At 55.4% G+C, this 21,199-nt stretch overlaps 2 protein-coding genes across 2 annotated transcripts in view; one reads left to right on the forward strand and one right to left on the reverse strand.

Moving 5' to 3' along the window:
* The first annotated feature begins 1,894 nt into the window (after nt 1–1,894).
* Nucleotides 1,895–5,373, forward strand: LOC119102861 (amino acid transporter AVT3B-like). Its single transcript, XM_037226316.1, has 4 exons — nt 1,895–2,241; nt 3,749–3,927; nt 4,327–4,478; nt 4,774–5,373. Exons 1-4 carry the CDS (start codon nt 2,106–2,108, stop codon nt 5,195–5,197), a joined length of 891 nt encoding a protein of 296 aa, XP_037082211.1. The 5' UTR covers nt 1,895–2,105; the 3' UTR covers nt 5,198–5,373.
* A 3,497-nt stretch (nt 5,374–8,870) lies between these two features.
* The window catches only part of LOC119102872 (uncharacterized), a 15,189-nt gene continuing 2,860 nt past the window's right edge, over nt 8,871–21,199 (reverse strand). Inside the window, exons 2-3 of the mRNA XM_037226325.1 lie at nt 16,156–16,641; nt 8,871–9,026 (exon numbers count right to left, since the gene is read on the reverse strand). Coding sequence (XP_037082220.1) covers nt 8,873–9,026; nt 16,156–16,640 — 639 coding nt within the window. The 5' untranslated portion in view covers nt 16,641 and the 3' untranslated portion in view covers nt 8,871–8,872. The remainder of the gene's footprint in view (nt 9,027–16,155; nt 16,642–21,199) is intronic.

The following is a 21,199-nucleotide window of genomic DNA, read 5'->3' on the forward strand; positions in this document are numbered from 1 at the left end:
ATCTGCGCAACGTGTTAGACGTCAAGTTTCGCAATGCCGCGATATGACGGAGCCAGCGCTCCAAAGTTCATCCAGTTGCTTGACGATTAACGTGGCTAGTAATGGATGCTATCAGGCTTTTTGGCCTCCGGCGGGCTGTTCACACACATTCGCGGGCTGTCAATCCGCTTATTGCCCATTGGTCCCGAACCCTGACATTCCGGCCCGTCTCCCGCTGGCTCGGTGCGGACGGGCCGATCCCGGACAGAGGGCAGACGCAGCACAGTGAATTGTGCGTCGGGGGCAGCAGAATGGAAAAGATATCGCCATCCTTGCCGCCCGCATGATCGCATGCTGCTCCACTGGACGGAGGCCATGACTGGACCAACAGACTTCCCGTGGTCTGGGGCCTGTTGCTCCTCCCAGCAGTGACAGAGATGATTGACCACTGACCCGGTGCTGGGGCGTGGGCCTCGCAGGTCACGAACGGAGCCTGCCTCGCCTCGGGTCTTGGTCTCCAGCGCCGGGGCCGGCTCTCGCGCGTGTGCGTCGGCGGCTTGTCAAAACGTGCCGCGACGCGTGCATGTCTTGACAAATGTCCGTGGCGTGCACGTATGCCCGTGGCGTGCACGAGATGGACTCGACAGACAAACAGACGAAACCTTGCGTGATGTTCCGAGGGACGGATTTGGTTAGAGCTGCGCCGACGACAGCGCCCGGCCAGCTGTGCCGACCCCGGCGTAACAGGCGGACGGCACCTCGCCGCGCCTGCCTCCCAGCGGCCGTGGGTCGGTCCTCGCTGGAGGCGGGCCCGCCCGGCCAGCTGTGTCGACCCCGGCGTAACAGGCGGACCGCACCTCGCCGCGCCTGCCTCCCAGCGGCCGGCTGTGACCACGCCCACAGCTTTTAACGCCGCCGGCCGCTGACTCAGTCCACAGGTGGTCGGACGTTGTCTGGTCGGGGCATCGGCGTGGGCTAGTAAGTTTCGCCGCTGGCGAGAAGGCCGGGTAACCTTCGGACGCTATGGTTTAGAATGTATGTGTCGGCTTATCCCAGCTTTTAACGCCGCCGGCCGCTGACTCAGTCCACAGGTGGTCGGGCGCTGTCTGGTTGGGGCATCGGTGTGGGTTAGTAAGTTTCGCCGCTGGCGAGAAGGCCGGATGACCTTCGGACACTATGGTTTGGAATGTGTGCGTCGGCTTATCCCAGCTTTTTATTCATAAATGGAAATGATGTGATGACTCTACTGAGAAGTGGCCAGAGTATGGCCAGTGAAGGCGGTCCCCGGAGCTGCAGCCGTACGCAACATTGCGCTCCAGAGAGGTTGCTGGGATGGCGACTGCAGCAACTGTGGAGGTCAACAGTACGACGTAACTGTCGAGGTAGGCGTTAGGTCACCGGGTCCCGTCCGCTGTAGGTCGCGATGGTTACTCCATGCGTAGTCCCAGACTGGCATGGGTCTGATCTCGGCCCGACTCTGACTCTGACAGTGCTGCCGCTTCGCCACACAGGGTCGGCAGTTGGGCCACGGCGGGCCGGCTCCGTGCGTCTATCTTGCCGCTGTAAGCCGTGTCCTTGCTTGTAATCGTTATTGCCCGGACAATCTGCCGGCCGTCGGAGGGGGGGGGGGGGGGGGGGGGGGGGGGGGTAGGTAATTGCTGCTCGGTGGCGTTGGCGGCCCGTCTGATAGGAGATCGATACTCCAAATACGCCGAGACATCAGACAGACCGCCGCCCACCGACTGCACATGGGGCGGTGGTGATGCTGCCCTGGCCAGACCGCCGCCCACCGACTGCGCGTGGGACGGTGGTGATGCTGCCCTGGCCAGACCGCCGCTCACCGGCTGCGGCGGTGGTGATGTGGCGGTGGTGATGCTCTGAATGCTGTGATACGGTGAGCGTTGTTCTGAAGGCCCGGAACGCAGCTCTGCTCGCAGCGAATGTGGCGCAGCGGCGTCTCATCCTTCCATGTGATACACACCAGTCCAGGGGCCTTGTACGACCTTATGAAGAGGGTGAACCACAGCCCGCCTTAATGCCTCAGCGAAGTGTCAGGTGGATGCTGTCCTAACCGTACGTGACGCCCGGAGAGGTGCTGACCCGGTCCGTGTCGGCAGGGTGCCGGCATGATCCTCTCGCTGGAGAACTCGCTGGCTGAGCACGTGCGACCCAAGTTCAAGATGATCTTCGGCCGCACGATGGCGTTCGTGACGGGCCTGTACGTGGTGTTCGGCTGCTCCGGCTACATCTCGTTCGGCCCCGGTGAGTGCCATCGCGCCCTGGTCGCATGACAACGCCTCCAACACGGTCCACCGCACGGGAACTTATCGTGTATGCACAGCGTGATGTGAGTTGGGGCAATCACGCAGGACGCCGCTCAAAATATTCAGTAAGGGAGCGGTGCCCGACAACCTCCGAAACTATTTACGAGGCTGTGCACTAGCCATAGGTGATGCGCCTTATATAAGGCTGTGCTGCCTGCATGTTTACCGTTACAGTGGGCTTGTAATATTCGTTCGCTGCATACAGTGATATCGGTCAATCTGTTGGCACTGCATGTGATGTGGAACAGCTGCTGGCCGCTTGAAGCCGGAGGATATCGGCCTACTCTTTCATATCCTTGGAAGGCAGTGCTGTTATGTGACCTACCGACCCGCTTCTGCGGCCTGACCCCGATGGCTGTCGTGTGACCTTCGCAGTCCTGTCCACAGGCGGACCCTGTCCTCTTTCCTCGGCCCCGCCGCGGCCCAGCTCGCCGGTGGTTGCTCTTCCGCCGCCGGGCGGGGCGCCGTTTCGCCGGTCGTCCCCGCTGCCAGGTGGCGTTCCGTCACACCTGTCACGCGTGACGTGACGTGACGTGACGTGGCGTAACGTGACGTAACGTGACAGGTCCGTCGCGGCCTGTCACGGGACGCGCCAGACCCATCACCTGCCACGGACCCCTCCGAACCGTTCGGTGTCCTGCCCGACCTTGCGCTCCTTTTCGACACCTTCTCCCTCCCCCTCCCCATTTACGCTGAGCCATTCGCCTCGCCTCCTTGTTAAAGAGGTGTACGTGTCACTTTTTGAAACCGCTTTCAAATACACGTGTCTGACCCAGATGGCGAATAATTTCGTTCTGAAAGCAGTATAACCACCAAGCATGGCTGTGTTTGTCTGTTTTACGCCAAGCACGTCATTTTCCGAATCTATTGATATTTCTGGCTTTGACGAACATGTCACATGCATTTCTCTTCCTTGGAGCGGCCAACGTATAGCGTTGCCGCTGACTAACCCTTGCCTGACGGTCGCTATGTTTAGATGTCTCTGTTGATGTGACTGATGGTGATGCCCGACTCCGCCTCGCTGGAGAGAGCGGCATTTCAGAGCGTGCCGCCTTGGATGCGGTACAAGTCTCCCCTCCGACCGTGTGTGCGTGTGTCCCCCTTTGACCGCGTGTGCGTGTCACATCTCCGACCGTGTGTGCATGTCTCCCCCTTTGGCCGTGTGTGCGTGTCACATCTCCTCTGACCGTGTATACATACCCCCTCCCCCTCTGGCAGGGTGTACGTCACCCCCTTTGACCACGTGTGCGTGTCACATCTTTTCTGACCGTGTGTGCATGCCCCCCCCCCCCCCACCCTTTGGCAGTGTGCGCGTATCTCCCCCTTTGGCCGTGTGTGCGTGTCACATCTCTGACCGTGTGTGCTTGCCCCTCCCCCCTGCCCGTGTGTGCGGTCTCCATTCTGACGGCGTCTTCGTCTCTCCTTGCGATGCCGGGCGGCTGCAGAGACGCGCGAGATCATCACCCTGAACCTGCCGGATAGCGACGGCGTCATCGACTTCGCCATGGTGGTCAAGTGCTGCCTCTGCTTCTCCCTCTTCTTCACCTACCCGCTTATGGTGTTCCCCGTGGTGACGATCATCGAGAAGCGGCTGCCGGCCAGCTACAACACCACCTTCCGAGGGGTCAGTGACCTCAGGACGCCGGAGCGGCGCCGCGGCGCTTGAGGGGCGGGTCCGGCCGGATCCGGACTTGCGGCGTCAGGGCTGCCGCTCTGTGGTCCGCCGCTGTGACCTCAGACGCCGGCCGGCGCCTGCGCCCGCCGGGTCGAGGGCTGGATCCGGAATCGCCGGCGGTACGGGGGCGCCCGCTCTGTGATCCGCGCACTGCTGTGATTGACTCCGATGGACACGTGTCAGTTGCGTTCGCTCCAAGTTCTGTTCGGTCCCAATCTGGTGGTCATTGTGTTGTATAATGCTGTCAGGTCCGTGCCGTGTACAGTCGTGGACGGTGCTTCGGGCCATCTAACGCGGGACGCTCAGTGCGACTCTCAGTACGCTGAAGGGCCGTCTGCAGACCCGCAGAACGCGCTGCGCCTACTGCTGGTGCTGACCTCCGGCCTGGTGGTGGTGCTGATCCCCAACTTCGCCAACCTGATGGCCATCATCGGCGGCACGTGCTGCACCCTGCTGGCCTTCATACTGCCGGGCCTCTTCCACCTCAAGCTGCGCCGCAGGTTGGTGCGGCGGTCACGACCATTCGTTCACGTCACATCAGCCGTAAACCGCGCGGAGACGCTCTGGTGTGAAATCAGCGATTTTTAGTTGCTGAATCTCGAATTTATTGCTTCTGCTGTATTTTCCATGAGACGAAGCGAGCTTTCGTGTCGTTGTCTGTTGGAGTGGGCAGATTGCATCGCGTGTAAACAGTCTAGAGCGCGAAATAAAGGTGGCATGCAGCGCTTCCAAGATAAGTTCAGCTCGCAAGAAATTGAGAGTCAACCTGCGTACACGTTTTGTTCCACGTTTTAGGTCGATATCGCCCCGAGAGAAGTATTTCGACATCTTCCTGATATGCATCGGCATGCTGGGTGCCGTCATCGCGACGTCGGATGCCATCTTTCGGATGTCGCAAGAGGCTGAGGTTCCGGCGCCTCCGCTGGAGGGCCTGACCCCGGGCGTGCAGGTATCTTGGTCTGCCGCGCCGGCAGCCAACGCGACTGCGGCGAGTCACCTGCCGCTGTCAGGCCCGATCACGGCTTCCGTCGCGACGTCGCCGCCGAACGACACGCTCTTAGCAGCGAACGGCACGCTCTTAGCAGCGAACGACACGCTCGCGGCTGCGGTGAACACGACTCTCGCGGCTGCCGTGAACGCGACTCTCGCGGCGGCCGTCAACGCCACGCTGGCGGCGGCCGACGCCGCCGGCGGCGCGCTACTGCCGGCCGTCAGCTGATACCGGAGCAGTGACGTCACGGCGGCCGGCCGGGCGGACGTCATGGGCTCGGTCGGCGCCTGGTGACGTGTGGGGTGCTGGCGGCGGGCTGTGCTGGTGCCAGGGTACTGCGCGGCACGCCGTGGCTCCAGCCGCCGCCGCCAGCGTGTGTCAGTATTGCAGACCGTGGGAGCGAACGGGGGTCCATTGTGCGGGTTTATGGAGGGCGCGAGCGTCGCCGTGACTGTCATGATAATAGCTGCTGCTGCTGTGTGTGCGGTGAGCGCGGCCAGCTTTGTGAGTACCAACGCATAGTCAGAGGGGCTCCGTGCGGATGGCGTCGGCTCCTGGGCGGACGGCCGGCGGCAGACGACAGTTCCGGGCTCCTCCCATGGGCCTGGGCGGACGCCGAGTGGGCATTTCCGTAAAAGACACTTCCCGAATGCTGTGCGTGAGTGGCATTGGATTTAGGGTGCATGCTGAGCAGAGCTTGTTGGTGGTACCGTGCGCATACCACTCGGGAAGAGCTACTTCAGTCAAACTGCCAGTTCGTCCTCCGGCAGCTTCGCCAGACATGACCATGGATGGGTCTTTCACACTTTGCAATATCATAACATGGCCGCCTGGCGCCAGGTTTGTCATCATTGAATCTGCCCTGACCAAATTCCCTCCCCATTTCTCTCTCCCTCCCTCGCTCCGTCCCTGGGACTCAAACTCAGGGCCAGTTGCCCTAGAGCCAAGCCCTCGCATCAGGAAACTCGGCCGAGACGGCATTTCCAGCGCTTGAGGGTCGGGCGTCGCCGCGTTCTCGTGCCAATGTGCGGCGGTCTGATCTGTGCCGCCGGCCACAGGGACGACATTGGTCGACATAGCTCAGTGTCACTGCCGCAGTCTTGGAATCGGTACCGTTCCCATGCCAGTGTACGGCACTCCGGGTGCGCCGTAAGGCTGAGGGTCCGCTCAGGGGCTGGGACGAACGCTGCTCTCGTGTAGTGTGCGAATGTCGGGCTGTTCTGAATGGTTGTGGCACGCTTCCCAGCGTTTGTTGTGATGGGACAGCAGGGTGCATTCCTTGAGGCCGCCTTCCACGCTCCTGTGCTGCTGAGTTCGAGCCGGAGCGAGATTATTTTACTACTCACTTGTTGTGATCTACCACGGAATAGTATTTTTGGAATAGTCTATTTTTGGGAGTGCGTTGGTCGTCTGCGGTGGTGTTGGGCGCCTGGTGCCGTTGGTGCTGACCCCGCTGCCCTGTGAGGGCTGGCCGCTGGTTGTCCTGCACTGCTCGCTGTCTGGAGGTCACTCGGCCCGGAGCGCCACCCGGGCGGCGCGCCGGCAGGGGCCGCACTCGTGCGCCACGCAGCGCCGTCTCCGGTGTGGGCCGGGCCGGGTCGTGCTGCCGCTCCCGGACGCTCGCGCCCGCAGCGGCTGCGGTCTGTGGGTGTGTGCTGGGCCGTCACTAAAAGGATGGAGCTGCGTCAGTTTCGAGCGCGGCAGTGACGCCGCCTGCGTTGGTCAGCTCATTTATAGACTATTTTAGTGAGTGACGTGCGAGTTGGGAGCGTCACCGGTCAGTGGCCCAGTGCCACGTTGTGTGCGCGTGTGTGTGAAATGTAAGAGGCGTTTTTACAGCGAATGTTGGTGTTGGTTACTGTTTCTGAGGTATATTTAGCAATACAAGCAAAGCAAATTTGTTGTTTTTGGCCAGGCTTCTGCGAGATTGGAAAGCTTGTCAGGAAATTAGACTCCATCTCGTATATTTATGGTTTCGATCATGCGATTTTATGCGTAGAAATTGTACACTGCATACACGTCGCATGCGCACAACACCACAAGTACTTCCAAAACAGTATAATAAATAGCGCCCGCTCATGCATTCGCAGTGGGCTTCCTGCCAGACGTAACAAGTAACAAACGCAGGCCCACTAACAGGGCAAGTCAAAGCTAGATTACATCAGTAATGCCGCCGACACGTAACAACGACTGGCCGTCGTGACCTCAGCTGATCGTAGCTTGGCTTGCGTTTGAGCCCATAGCGCGAGGACGGCTCGGAGGGACCGCCCGACGGCAGGGCACGCGCGTACTGCCACGGACGCCGTCCAGCCGCCATCGGTCGCCGCCACGGGCACCGTCCAGCCGCCATCGGTCGCTGCCAGGCGGCGGCAGCTGCTCGGTGGCTGGACGCACCGGCGCAGGCCCCGCCAACCAATCGGAGCACAGCCAGACCCGATCGGCATTGGCGTCACAAAGCACGGATTCAGGCACGAGTTTGTGTTTGTACACAATACAAACGCCGCACTCCTGCGTAAAACAATGCCACTGCCGTTAATACCAATTGCATTGCACTTTGCACGAACAACTGAATACGATGCCTGGGGACAATGGCGGCGGCTCATGCCAATTGCGAAGGGAATATGTTAAGCTGCGGGGAGACGGATTCTGACGTACGAAATATGCTAATGTACTGCGCTGAATAAACCTAACCCGGTTCAGGAGTCATCTAGGCAAACGCGGCTATGTGGCAGAAAAGCGGCACTATGTGGCGCTTTTATGTGGCGAAGAGCGACATTTTGAAACGCAGATGCTTTGAGGCTTGCGTGTGCCAAGTAAAGCACTATTATACGCTCCCAATGCTTATTCGCAGGGATGTCAGTAAAAGAACCACAACAAACGTGATTATTCTACTGTATCACTCCTTAAAGACCAAATGCTGATGAATAAGGGTGGCAGTGCAAGGCACGTGTCAGCCATGCTTCCAGTGCTCCAGGTTGGCTGCACCACAGGATTTTAAAAAGAGCCAGCTGATATCAACTGGGATGCCTGACTTCCCAAGTGAAAATGTCCTAAATGCGGCGAGTGCTCTAAAGCGTTACGGAAAAGTGAAAAATACGACCAAAGCCTTCAGTTGTCTTGGGTTAAGTCAGTCGGGCCAGGGGATGAAAGACGTTTTCTGCTGGATTTCAGTGTTCAGCCATCCAGGTAGAAAATAGAACGGGGTCCGACTACGAAGCTCAAATTTTCTACAAAGTAAGAATTTTAAAAGATTATAAGTTCCTGACGCGCCTAGTCGCCACTTATCGCACCGCCGTCTGCACTGCACCCTGCGGGCGGGGCCTGTGCGGATGGGCCCTATGCGGACGGGCCCACCAGGATGGGCCCTATGGGGACGGGCCCATCCGGGTGGGGCCTACGCGGACGGGACGCCAGTCATGAGAGTCCGTCACGAGCCGCTCCGGCCCGCCACGAGCACGGCGCCGCGCCACACAGACAGGCGGAGCCGTATGCGCCCGACACACACGGATCATTACACGAGCCCGGCCAACGTGTCCAGCGCACCACATCTCCACAATCTCACGCGCCACCACGGTCTCGGCGCCACTGCCAGTCCTTAACAAACACACGCGCACACAACGTTAGTGCGATGCTGAGCAACTAAGTAAGGGGACACCCGGTGCCTGAATCCGTGGTCATCGCAATCCAGCGACGCGCACTTGAACTGTGACGTCGACAGATCAGATGCCCATTGCCCACCGCTCCACTTCGGCGATTATGCCCATGATGCCGGAGCACAGCTCGGCACGCGGCGCTCGGCCGCCGCGCTGCCGCAGGGGCTCGGCGCCCCGTGAGTCGGTGCGGGACCGAGGCGCGACCGGGCCCTCTTCCCTCCGCCGGGCGCCGGCCGCCGTCGTGTCAGCGTCAGTACGGCGACTCGATGCTGATGAACTTGGAGATGTACAGCATGATGTCCATGATGGAGAAGTCGCACTCATACTCGTCCTTGCACTCCTTGTCCTTGTTGGTGACGCCGAAGAGGGCGGCCTTTTGGCGCGGCCCTGGGTAGCCATCAGGCCTGGCGGACAAGGTAGAGCTCAGTCAGCCGCATAATCACAGGGCAAAGCTCAGTCAGCCGCACAAGCACGCAGCAGAGTTCAGTCAACCGCACAAACACGGGACAGAGCTTAGTCAACCGCACAAACACAGGGCAAAGCTCAGTCAACCGCACAAACACATGGCAGAGCTTAGTCAGCCGCACAGACAGGGTGTGGGCATGATACGTTGGCTTGCATCACCAAGTAGAGCGTAGGCTAGCCATCACTATCACCCAGCTGCATCGGTGCTAGCCATCACTATCACCCAGGCGGCTGGGTGATAGTGATGGCTAGCACCGATGCTTTCAGGCCGCCGCCGTGTATCGAGGGGCGCCGTCCTCGTACTGGCGTCCGACCGTCGGGACGTTGTTGAGCTCTCCCAGCGGAGCGCGAGACGACTCGGAAGTGTGCATGCCGGGGAAGGGGGAGGAGACCGCGAGGGACGCCTATCCCGGGCATATCCCAGGATACCGTCACTGAAATTAGGCCTCATCCTAAGATGCAATGGTTAAGAAGAAAACAGCAATTGTAATGTATTTGTGTGTAATATATATATATATATATATATATATATATATATATATATTTATATTGTGTGTGTGTGTTTGTGCGCGCGCGTGTGCTTAAAAATTTATTTTTCACATGCATGACATATCTTCAGAGACCTTCCATCAGCAATACAACTATCGTGTGAAGCAGTTGCCCCAGAAGGCGAGGTCGTAGATAACATTTTCAGACATTTCTCTCACTAGGTTGACCTTTTGCTGCACCTCGCTGCAAGGTTGAGACTTCGGATCTGCCTGACGCTCCAGCTTCAGCGCTCGCTACGGCTGGAGTCCCAATCTCGAGCAATGCAATAAAAACGACTGACGTTTTATCATCGGAGAGGGGTTGATACTACACGTGTCAGATGGAGCTCAGCAAGTGTGATGAGTTATAGAGGGCATCCTTTTCTTCATACAATTTACTACTTGAACGGGACAATGTTAACAACCATTCGTGAGCTGGTGGTGAAAGCCAAACACCTGCGATATGACACCCTCGCCAAGATTCAAAGCTGACACGAATAGTGTCACCTGACTTCGATCTCCGTGATGAATGCGTATGCCATGGTTAGTGTTGGATATCGCTTGGTGTGTTCATAACTGGAACATAAGACAGATGTTTGGTATAACAAATATGGGGAATAATGAGTCCCAACAACGAATATCACAAGACCAGCGCTGTTTAAATGAACATACGGGACGTTGGTAATTTTACGTGCGTTACGCAAAGCGGCAGAAATGAATTCTTGCCTCGTCAAGTAGTGCTCTAAATATTGACTTTGGTAACATTATCATTGCTAACCTTTCTGGTGCTTGCTGAACATACGTAGCATAAGTTGTATTTATGTATAGCATAATTATGAGTTACTGACTCAACTTCACTCACCGTTCCTGATGAGAGGAAGAGTTCTACTCAGGTAGAAACACATTCAAACGTATAGGTTTATGCATGATGTATAAATCATACAATAAACTGATGTATACGCATCGTTGTTTTTAGGGTACTGGGCCAGGCGCGATTTGACAAATAATTCGGTGATCTGCATTCTGTGTGATCATTATGTGATCAAGTTCGCGACTGTCTTCTTCATGACTTCAGAGGAAATCTAAATCAGGTTTTGCGGAGTTCTAACAGCAAAAGCTCTCGGGAGGTCCCGGAATGTGAACTTGACAGTCACGTGCTTCCGCAGTTGAGAGAGTCTGGGAATGGCATGACAACCAATCTCTGACCATGCGATCACATCTCCCGTGGAACATCCTGAGCTAGAAAAAGTACGCGCTGCGGTCCTTTCGAAGCTCGCAAACGAATTCCCATCTGCTGAAACAGCGGCGAGCTAACCCGCCCGTGCCATGCAGAGCAGCGCGGAGCTATCTCTCTGCTCCCACGAGCACCAGAGGGCAGCGGGCGCGCGCTGCGTAAGGATGTGCGTCCCGCGGAAGCTGAGCCTTATAAGGGCAGGCGAACGATTGATGATAATTCTCCAAACGACCAAATATTTGCATAAAGAACCCATCAGCTGTGTGTATGCCCTGTCGCATTCGGACAGCCAAACCGTTTAAGGCTCTGCTAATTTCGGAGGCTGCTGATGAAAGGAGCGTCGGAGCTTGGGCAGCGCAGTTGTGTAGCGCCCATTTCGTTGGATAATTGCATTATTCATGGGAGCGTCAGAGATATTTAACTAGGCACCGTTTGACAGACGGATTGGCAGTAGAACCAATTTACGCCAGACTGATATGGTGTAGTCTTTGAGATGCACATCACTTTAAACTGAATCCACATTTGGACCGTAGTCCATGCTTCAATGGAAATTCTGCCCCAGCTTGCGCGGCAACCGCTCTGTTCTCTGGTTCTCACGAACCGGAGAGATCAGCTCACAGCCCGAACACATGGCGGAGGCAGGTGTGTGACGCTGAACTTTGGCATCGTGGGCTCGGCTTGGTCCTTGGGCGACAGATTCCAGGAAGAGGCCTGCCACCGAGTGTACCTTACGGCTTGGTCCCTGGGCGACAGATTCCAGGGAGAGGCGTGCACCGAGTGTACCTCACGGATGATGAAATCCGATGGGTGAGGAACGGGGCATGCTGGACAACGGGACACGTTGCGGACGGGCGGGGACGGGCCGCGCCGGATCCCCTGGTGGTGCGTTCCGAGGTAAGCCGCGTACTTAAACCCACAGAGAACATACTGGTGGGTGGGCTAGGTCACGTTCATGAAGACCCATGACCGTGACGCTGCCGCTGATGATCAAAACAACTAAACCCACGCCACTTCAAAGTATTCCTCAGCGGGCACGTCAAAACGCCAAACGATGCAAATTATACCATCTTCCCAGCAGCCGTCGTGCAAAATAGCGCACCAGCTCGCTGCTAACGACTCAAGGACTAGCCCAAAGGCACAACAATCAGTCACAACCAAACTGGCAAAAAACGCACTTAACTGGCTGAGACGTCCCGTTTCGGCATTGCTATTTTCAGAATCTTTCCCCGTCACGTGGGGCGATTGATGGAAAGGCCGGCCAGCTGGGGTCATGTATCAGCAGGCCTCCCAGGTCGGCCAGCTGGGGTCACGCACCAGCAGGCCGTCCGGGTCGGCCAGCTGGGGTCACGCGTCAGCAGGCCTCCCAGGTCGGCCAGCTGGGGTCATGCATCAGCAGGCCTCCCAGGTCGGCCAGCTGGGGTCACGCATCAGCAGGCCTCCCAGGTCGGCCAGCTGGGGTCATGCATCAGCAGGCCTCCCAGGTCGGCCAGCTGGGGTCATGCATCAGCAGGCCTCCCGGGTTGGCCAGCTGGGGTCATGCATCAGCAGGCCTCCCAGGTCGGCCAGCTGGGGTCATGCATCAGCAGGCCTCCCAGGTCGGCCAGCTGGGGTCATGCATCAGCAGGCCTCCCAGGTCGGCCAGCTGGGGTCACGCATCAGCAGGCCTCCCAGGTCGGCCAGCTGGGGTCATGCATCAGCAGGCCTCCCAGGTCGGCCAGCTGGGGTCATGCATCAGCAGGCCTCCCAGGTCGGCCAGCTGGGGTCATGCATCAGCAGGCCTCCCGGGTCGGCCAGCTGGGGTCATGCATCAGCAGGCCTCCCAGGTCGGCCAGCTGGGGTCACGCATCAGCAGGCCTCCCGGGTCGGCCGGTGCCAGTCGTTACGTGCGAGGGCGCCGTCAATTCCGCATCAGCCACAACCAGGCGAAACGCTGCAGTACATAAATGACTTTCAATATGGTATATATATATATATATATATATATACATATATATATATGCATATATATATATGTACATATATATATATATATATATATATATATATATATATATATATATATATGTGTGTGTGTGTGTGTGTGTGTGTGTGTGTGTGTGTGTGCGTGTGTGTGTGTGTGTGTGTGTGCGTGTGCGTGTGTTAGATAAAATTGAAATATACACATGAGCATTACATAGCCATAAAAAAACAAATATTATGCTGCCATTTGTGGCATTCAAATATTTGCTTTACAGACCCTGGCTTAGATCACGTTTTCAACTGCCGGCGAGTGAGGGCGGTACAATGAGTCCATGTTAGATATGCATTAAGCCTATCCCGTTCTGGAAGTTAGGCGGTGGCTTGTGTGGCTTCCAATGTTCGACAATTCTTAAGCAATTCAGGCAGCAAAATAAAGCAATAACTCTAAGCCCGTCCACATTCTGAGGGTCTTTGAAGTGTGGGGTTATGGAAGCTGTCCAGTGCATTTGCGAGGAACATTATGCATATAAATAAGGCAAGATTTATGACCTTACTCCTCGTGAAGTAGCCAGGAGGATGGAGAGATAGATGCATTGATATTTTGGCTACATGCTTTAATCGAAACAATTATAAGTACTGCTCATATCACAGACTTCTGATATTTGTTCCAATATCAGCATGCAGCGGAAACATCAATACATCTATCTCACGATTTTCCTGGTTATTGTACGAGGAATAACGCTATTAGAACTGTCTTCTTCATGTGTGGTTGTGAAGATGAACTATGCGCATGCAAGGTACAAGAACGCTGTAATATTCATGTAACGCAAACATGACATGACCGCGATACAATATCAGCGACCGCAGTTTTCCTGCTGTTAGCACATCACAGGTATGTATCGATGGAAATTGAGCCCACCACCTCGAAGCATGATGATTAACGACCTCGGCTTACAGGCACGTGTCTCCCGAGGCGGTACGCCGCACCGGCCTCTGTGGAACCTACCAATCAACAAATGAATCGGCATGACTCAAACATCCGAGCCGCGTGCGCTCCCCCGATTTTGACGACAGAGCACAACACCGTCACGCCGCATATGCAACGCAGGGCATGCGCCTCTTTTTACATCGCTTCTTCCTACCACTACTTGGAGCCCTAGAGCGGTGCCACGGATTTTATTTTTGGCATAGTTTATGACTTTTTCGTTATTTAGCATCACAATGATAGATAAATATTGCAGGCAAAAAGTATGGACTCCTTACAACATCGCGGCGACTGTTTTATCCTGACAGTCGGCATACTACCGCCCTTCAAGGAGGAAAAAAACGGAAAAGTGAGCCACCCATCTGGTAATATGCCATAACACTTTTCGGTCCATTTCAAAGGGTTCTGGCCCATTCTCCAGAATTCATTTCAAAGAAGACGTCACATCACCCACCGCAATGAGCTCACTAAGCATTAACGCTTAGTCACGTCAATACAAGGGGCTGGGAGCTGATCCATTACAGCTTCACCATGCCTACACATTCGAGTGAGATCCCACCATGGACTACAGCTAGTTTTTGCAGGTGGGTGTATGCCGAGTATAATCGGCATAGAACGGTACTCAGTAGGTCACGTCTATCCGTCTTCCGTCTTGTTTGACATGATCGGAAAAACAGCCAGCTCTGCAATGTGTTATCCAGCCCTTCAGCGCCTCCTGAAAAGCGCATACAGGGTACTTGCCAAGAAACTAGTCGCTTCCGCTGTCTAGCACCAAACATGTAGCTTGGCTACATGCGCTATAGCAGCGTCGAAAGTACCTGGTGCATACCAGGCAGCAGTTTACTACGGAACTGGCCGGCACGTCGCCTGTGCTCAGCAACCTCAATCCTTGCCAAACAGTCGCGGGTGTCTCGAACGAGGTCACCGCGCCGTGAAACAGGCGTCTCGGGCGAAGTCACCGCACCGGTGGAGCCGCCAGCTGACGACATCGGTCTGACCGGTGTGCGCCAGAGTCTAGCTGTTCGCACCACTGTTGTGTGACGCTGGGCGCCACCACCGGCACATGGCAGCCAATGAGCGGCAGACGGCGTCCCGTTCTGCTATACCAGTTCAGCCACGCCGACCATCGCACGGCGCACACTTTCTCGTATTGGTATCTCCAGTATAAGCTATATATATATATATATATATATATATATATATATATATATATATATATAGTTCGTAGCCTATATACAACGTCCATATTAGTCTATATATTGTCTATATTAAACTTTCGCCACTAAATTCTCCCGTTACTTGAAGTTGAGCGATCGGATGGTTGGGGTCAGGGCTAACACAACAAGCACTGCTTAGCGTTAGCTCTGATCCTAGAAATCCATGCATTGAAAAGATTCGGATCAAATTTTAAAAAAGCATCATTGTTTGATTTCGTCATCGTATCTTTCACAACCGTGACTGAGAGTCAATTGACGGTCGTTATATATGACACTCGTCCTCACGAAGGCCAAATATGAATGACTCGACACTACTAATTTTTTTTCTTCATCTTGGCGTTGATCGCCTCATTGCCAATGCAATGACATGATTTGAACGCCACTATTTTGTTGTTATGGGTGGTTGGGTGACTTTGAAATAGTCTGCGCAAAAATCCCCTCATTCCCGGGCGTATAGCTCAGCAAATAGAGGGGTTTAAGTCTTAAGAAGGGCAGGGCTGTGAACTACACAGAATGATCTTCAAGATGGCTGCTTCATTTCGAAACCCCCTATCAGTGTGAAACACTCCCTTTAATGTGTGCTACGCTGACCACGGACGCCGCTTTGATAGCAAGGCAGTTTCGTGCGCCTTAAGTTCTCGGTTTGCCCAAGTCGTGGATTAATGCCTATCTTGCTCAAATTCTCTTCGCCGGCATTTCTCACGCAACGCGTGTTCCACATATCGCACGCATGATTCGGCCCGTCCCCCGAAGCCGCCAGTCCGGTTCTTATGAGTATGACCGGCCAGACACGCGGTGCACATCCTCTGAAGCGTGCGCTGTCCGTACTCGGGACCATTTAACGGCCACGGTCTCTTCGGCAAGATGTCCACGTGAAGAATCCCGCCATTGTAAACCATAGCATGTGCACTGTAACATGAACTGCTGGTGGCTGGCCTCGCGCTGCGCAGGGCCGTGCACACGGCGGGCGGTACTCACGGGTACAGAATCAGGGCCGTGCACACGGCGGGCGGTACTCACGGGTACAGAATCAGGGCCGTACACACGGCGGGCGGTACTCACGGGTACAGAATCAGGGCCGTGCACACGGCGGGCGGTACTCACGGGTACAGAATCAGGGCCGTACACACGGCGGGCGGTACTCACGGGTACAGAATCTGGATGGGCGTGGCCAGATAGCCGAACTTGTACGGGTTGCGCCAGACCTCGCAGGCCGTCTTCTGGGTGCACGTGTCGTCGGCAACCGAGCGGATCTCGTTGAGCGCGCTGTACACCAGGTCGGTGAGATAGTCGGCCGTGTAGGCGTCCTCGTCCAGGTCATTGCGGCCAGTGCGGCCCTGCACGTAGCCCAGCAGCGGAATGACGAACAGCACCACGATGGTGAGCACGGCCAGGAAGGCGAGCGACACGAGCGCCGCCGTGTCCAGCGTGCCCAGCGAGATCTCGGCCAGCGAAGGCACGCTGAACGCGAACAGCGGGATCGTGAAGGCGACTGTGGTGTTGAACTTGCCGGCGCTGTAGTTGGGACCGAACAGGAAGCGGCCTTGCACCGGCTCCTCCAGCGCAGTGTCGCCGGCGGCGCCGGTCAACAGCGCGGCTGCGCACGTCACCAGTAGTACCCAGCGGAGCATCCTGTGACAGGGCCACGGGGTCACACACAGGTACACCACCAGCAGTAGCTAGCACAGCGTTGGTCTTCTCCAATAGGAAGACTGGCCTCACACGGCTGGGGCAAAGTACCGCTGTAACGGGCTGGCGACTTGACAGTCTCGCTCATACCACTCTGCACGAGCAGTTAACGGGAAGTACATCAAAAAGATTAGCACCTCATGCCTTCTGTACAAACCACCGTCGAACATTTATCTGTGTTTATCCCCAAACCGGAGCGGTGAGTCTCAGTGTATCCTGTTGCGCCGGAATGTTGGCCCCTACCGGTAGTGATAGAAGAGCGAGAGCGTACAAAACAGGGACCAGAAGATCGGCATCCGCTACTAGTGACCCGCTCGTCATTGCCACCCTCTGTGGGGTGCGTGACTCGTGGGGTAGAGCCGGGCACCTCAGCCAAGTGACCTTGCAGTCTGCCACGTCACGAGAGAGGTCATGCTAACTCCGGTACGTGACCGCGGCGCCTGACACCTGCGGCCACCCCGATGCATATTACTACGACGCCGATCGTTCTTGATGCACCACGTACTGGCCCGGGAGCGGAAAGCCCACCACACTGGCCCACTGCCAAAAATCGTCACCTCACAGCGACGGAGGGGACGTGTTTTACGGCCCGGCGGCCTCGCCGGCCCGCCAGCCTGCCCAGGGGCCGCCGCGGGCCGCGGTGGAGCCGGCCCGTGCAGCGCGCTCCGGCCCGATTTGCATTCGGTGCTGGCCTGATCTGATTCGGCGCGTCGTCGCGGGGCTGGAGCGCGGCGGGCACCGTTACAGGGGCCGACGCGACGCGCTCGGCTCGTCAATAGTGCAGGACCGGCCTCCGGGGACGGCCTCCTCTCGCCAACCGACCTGACACACGTCTGCCCTATATCTAGTGCATGAACGGCCTCTTGGGACGGCTTCCTCCCTTCACTGACTTGACACATGTCTGCTCTACATATTGTAGAGGACCTGCCTCTTGGGACGGCCTCATTCCTCCACTAACCTGACACACATCTGCCTTAGTCTACACGAATGTGCTTTCTCAGGGCATGGGTGGGTATTTACCGATGTCTTATGCGTGCTATACGTATTGTGCTAGTTCATTTAAAGTAATGATGTTCATTATTTTTATTTGGGTTCGCCACCTCAGAGAAGAATTGTTGGATTTCAATGAATATCGCATGCATGCTCTTACCTGAGGCTGCGCCATTTCTCATTGTATTGCTACATATTACGCAATCTCATTTGAACTGGTACAGCCATACGGGATACGACCCCAGATCCACGAGAACGCGGCAAACCGGCCTGTAAGAAGCGACCGAACAGCTTTTTAAGTTCTTCACATGATTTTCAGTAATTTAGTGCATAGCACCACGTGTGATTGCCTCGCTCTGTATGCGTCTGAATTCACACATCAAGTCATGTTGCTTAAAATAAAGAAAACACTTGCAGGTTAGTGAAGGTGGGGCCACTCCTTAAAACCTGTACTGGTTTACAATTAATGGGAACGATAATATCGATTGCCTGCCGAAACACTTCCCTAAACATTGTTTGTTCTGTTTGTTATCGTGTTTGCCTCTGTGTCAATACGCCATTAACGTGTTGTGCAGCCAGGTGTCGCAACCCAAATCATCATCTTACACATGACTCGCGAGTTTTCACCCACCCCATGTCTAATATGCCTATTGAGCGAGTCACGATATTCGCTTCCGCTCGGCAACCCGATCACACAAATCGATCACGAATCTTGCAGGAAATATAGCGGGCACATGGTCTTTGCAGGAGGTGCCTTACGGTCAGCCAAATTAAGCAAGGCGGCGCATTTGGTATCACTGTCATCTAATGCTAGCGTCACCTTCCGGTTCTAATGACACGGTCACGGCAATTCGTGCGGTGCGGTGAGTTCGCCTTCGCCTCCGAGTTCTCAGGCCAGGTGTGTTGTACAGAGCTTTGTGTGCCATTAGGGAAACAACACTTCATGTAAAGAACAAATGGAGGTCCAGCATCACTAGACAACAGATGTCCAACGTCACCACACGTAGTAGGATTGGACGCTTCCAGGAGTCTTGTTCCGTGGTCGTGATCACAAGCACCCAGAGCTGGCAGCCACAGCCGTTGCTTCGGTGGCATGGTGCGGCTGGGTCTGCAAGTGCTCCAGCAAGCACATGTAATGGACGATCCACAAATCACTCTTGAGGCAAGCCGCGGCTCCACATGGCCCCGCGCGCGGCACTCGGGCTGAGTCGCCATGGTAACAAGCGACCTGACGGCGCGAGCGGCGGCTGCAAGGCTGCAGCCCTCTGTCATGCTGCGGAAGGCACCTAGAGCGGCACGCGGGTAAGGGGCGGAGAGCCACTTTGCCCGCGGCAGTCACGTGATGACTGCCAGGAAAGCGGCACGTTAACTGAAGGACGACAGCAGCTTTGCCACTATGTCTGCTGGTGTGGGTTTATAGTTATTAGCCAAGCTGAACCTCAATATGTACAGAAGAAGACACACGGTCTATAGAACAGCTTGTATGCTTAACCGCGGGCAAACCAATTTGGTGTTAATGAATGCCAGCTATAAGGAGCATTTCAAAACATAATGACCGCGAAGTTATTCGTTAAAGATCAATCGCTCCTCGCCAGGCGGTCGGTCCTGCGCTGAGAGAAATACCCTGGACCCCTTAAATGGAGGTTCGTCACAACAAACGTACAACCACACACGATTTTGCACAGCAGATCGTGGTCTGTAGTGAAGAGCAATGAACACAATGGCAAGTGATACCACAGACACGCTGGCGGGGTACTGCCGTTCATGTGAGCCACAGGCACGCGGTGGGAGGGGGGGGGGGGGGGAGGGTGCCGCTGCTGAAGTGCGCACACAGGCCCACTGGCGGGGTACTGCTGCTCACGTGAGCCAACAGACACACTGGCGGGGTACTGCTGCGCTCATACATAGGCACGTGAGGCCACCTGCCCCCCTTGCGGGGTACTGATGGTCGTACAAAGTCTGATTGCGCTCAAAAGTTGAATTGTTACTGCCGTCTCCCAGCCTTCAAGCAAGGGTCGATTTAATTAGATGGCATGTATGTAGCATGTCAGTTCTGTATCACTGGATCGTATGGAAGTGGCTTTGTCCAATTAAAAAAGTAGCTGAACGGGTTCTAAAGCCACTTTTTCAGACCGCTAGACATAAATGTTGGATATCAATACAGAGACAAAACTTGCATAGCTCAAATGCGGGAACAATCGGTCTGTTTTTAAGTCGTGTATTATTTGTCTATAGGATACAAATATATAGTAGGACTATTAAATCACACACAAATGATCTCAAAACTGCCGCTGACCCTGGACCGTCTGAGGAACGTGCGACGACTGAAGCGTCCTTGAGGGTCGTTATGCATTTGTTTCAAGTTGGTGGTCGAATAGTCTTCATACTAGATCTTTTTAGTTACGAAATGTGTTGATGACCACAACGAGCAACAGTATTCATGACACATTTTCCATGCGAACCGCCCGTTCACGCTTCGACTCCTGCCCGTTCCTGCTTCAGCTCTTGCCCGTTCTTGCTTTTACTCCTGCCCGTTCCTGCTTTAACTCCTGCCGGTTCAAGCTTCAACTCCTGGCCGCACCTGCTTCAACTCCTGGCCGTTCCTGCTTTAACTCCTGCCCGTTCAAGCTTTAAATCCTGGCCGCACTTGCTTTAACTCCTGCCCGTTCAAGCTTTAAATCCTGGCCGCACTTGCTTTAACTCCTGCCCGTTCCTGTTTCAACTCCTGGCCTTGTTCACGTCACGGGGTTTCCTCAAAGCCGACTCCAGTGCAGACATGTGCCACCCGGTGAGGTACGGCTTAGGCTCACATTTCATACAGACTCTCTTGTCCTACTGCTGTGACATACCTAATGCAATGCTGTTCAGTGGGAAAAAATTGCGGTCAAGACTAAGTGTTCCGGTTGTCATTAATCTGTTCTGGAGAAGTACATGCCTGGGAACCAAGTATAGCCGTGAGGACCCGTTCAGAGCGTTCCATAGCAGTTGTTGTACGAGGCCTTCATGGCTTGAGATTGTAATCCAAAATACAGGCTTCAGTAGGACGCGGAAAGGACCAGATAACCTCCACCAGCAATAATACAGTCGTAGGCTCGGACAACAAGTTGCCTGACGTTCACGATAAAAAGTCCAAGAGCAGTCGGATTCGGCGTCTGCGGCGGAGGAGCAATTAACGCGGGGAAGACGGTCGCTTATCAGTTATAATGAGTTGGGAAAATCCCCTTACGCCCACCTAGTCCCAAACTGATCCATTGTCTGCATTCCGATTTGTTCATGAACTTAAAGTGTCTAGACTAGAGCGAGGAGCTCATAACAGTGCCATAATGACATCACGTGAAGGCAGACGCTTTCATCTCAAGGCGATAGCTTCTGAGATGCTCCTAGCACTGTGTTGATCAAGCTGACCTCAAACAGGGCTATGATCTAAGGCCTCAAACGGAGCTATGATCTGAGGCTTCAAGCGGAGCTATGATCTGAGGTCTCAAGCAGAGCTATGATCTGAGGGTTCAAG

The sequence above is a fragment of the Pollicipes pollicipes genome, unplaced genomic scaffold (assembly GCF_011947565.3).
Source record: "Pollicipes pollicipes isolate AB1234 unplaced genomic scaffold, Ppol_2.1 Scaffold_2555;HRSCAF=2994_pilon_pilon_pilon, whole genome shotgun sequence".
NCBI classification, from domain to species: Eukaryota; Metazoa; Arthropoda; class Thecostraca; order Pollicipedomorpha; family Pollicipedidae; genus Pollicipes; species Pollicipes pollicipes.

What these genes read in the sequence shown, in the direction of transcription:
- LOC119102861 (XM_037226316.1), top strand. Translation starts at nt 2,106, where the DNA reads ATGATCCTCTCGCTGGAGAACTCGCTGGCTGAGCACGTGCGACCCAAG. An exon ending in ACAACACCACCTTCCGAGGG is followed by an intron (nt 3,928 to 4,326) that starts GTCAGTGACCTC and finishes GCAGACCCGCAG; the next exon opens with AACGCGCTGCGCCTACTGCT. An exon ending in CACCTCAAGCTGCGCCGCAG is followed by an intron (nt 4,479 to 4,773) that starts GTTGGTGCGGCG and finishes TCCACGTTTTAG; the next exon opens with GTCGATATCGCCCCGAGAGA.